Genomic DNA, 1,275 nt, shown 5'->3' with positions numbered 1-1,275 from the left:
GGTGCAATCACAGCTCACTTCAGCCTCAGCCTCCCAGGCTCAAGTGATCCTCCCATCTCAGCCTCCCAAGTAGCTGGGACTACAGGTATGCACCACCATGCCCGGCTTTTTTTTCTTTTTTTTTTTTGAGGTGGAGTCTCGCTCTGTCGCCCAGGATGGAGTACAGTGGCGTGATCTCGGCTCACTGCAAGCTCCGCCTCCTGGGTTCACACCATTCTTCTGCCTCAGTCTTCCAAGTAGCTGGGACTACAGGCGCTGCCACCACGCCCGGCTGATTTTTTGTATTTTTAGTAGAGACAGGGTTTCACCAGGTTAGCCAGGATGGTCTCGATCTCCTGACCTCATGATCCACCCGCCTCAGCCTCCCAAAAGTGCTGGCATTACAGGCTTGAGCCACCGCCCCTGGCCCATGCCCAGCTAATTTTTTGTAGAGATGGGGTCTTGCCATGTTGCCAAGGCTAGTCTCAAACTCCCGGGCCCAAGCGATCCTCCTGCCTTGGCCTCCCAAAGTGCTGGGATTCCAGGCATGAGCCACTAGACTGGCCCTCTGGTGCTAATGTCTGCAGTGGTGAAAACGTAGCCCACCTCTGCCACTAAGGGCAACAGGGTGGAGGCAACGTCACGTGGGGTCAACGTTCCTTTGCCAAAGCTCCTCCAAACGCTTTCCCCCAAAGAGAGGCAGACCATGGCCTACAGCATTTCAAATCGTCTTTAATGAAAAAGGAAGAGATCCCAGCAAAGTCTGGCTTGACCAGTCATGCCACAAGGCAAGAACCACCTCCCATGTGCCCCCAAACTCTCCCCCAGGACAGCCCCTCTGTGGGGAGCCACGGGAATGGAAATGGAGCCTGGGTTCCTGGCACTATCATGCAGGGGTCCACTCTGACCCTCAGGGGCATTAGATACTCTGCAGCATGCGGACGGCGTGGTGAAGGCGCTGCTGGGTGGCGGGGGCGCAGCCGTGGCTCCGCAGGATGTCCAGGGAGTAGGAGGTGCCGGGGGGACCCTGCTCCCAGAGGGTGAGCTGCAAACCCTCACCCTCGCCACTCAGCACCAGTTGGGCTGGGACTCCACTGAAACTCATCTGCAAAGGGTAAGATACCAGTCAAGGGGAGAAGGGTTCCCCTGCACCTGCCGCCAGCCCTGGCGCTCCAGGAGAAGGACAAGTGGACGCTGGACCCAGAGCCCCCAATCTGGCCCCTAGTGCCTGTCACAGGAACTCGGGGTCGGGAGGCCAAGCGCTCCACTGTACGCCTGGGGAAACTGAGGCTCAGA

General features: G+C 58.3%; 1 protein-coding gene across 1 annotated transcript in view; it reads right to left on the bottom strand.

The window, feature by feature from the left end:
* Window positions 1–698: 698 nt before the first annotated feature.
* The window catches only part of PLK5 (polo-like kinase 5), a 21,783-nt gene continuing 21,206 nt past the window's right edge, over window positions 699–1,275 (bottom strand). The window contains 1 exon segment of the mRNA XM_011997470.1: window positions 699–1,084. Within this exon segment, the coding sequence (XP_011852860.1) occupies window positions 899–1,084 (186 nt within the window). The 3' untranslated portion in view covers window positions 699–898.

This window comes from Mandrillus leucophaeus, unplaced genomic scaffold (assembly GCF_000951045.1).
Source record: "Mandrillus leucophaeus isolate KB7577 unplaced genomic scaffold, Mleu.le_1.0 Scaffold54, whole genome shotgun sequence".
NCBI classification, from domain to species: domain Eukaryota; kingdom Metazoa; phylum Chordata; class Mammalia; order Primates; family Cercopithecidae; genus Mandrillus; species Mandrillus leucophaeus.
This window is presented reverse-complemented; position numbering and strand designations above follow the sequence as displayed.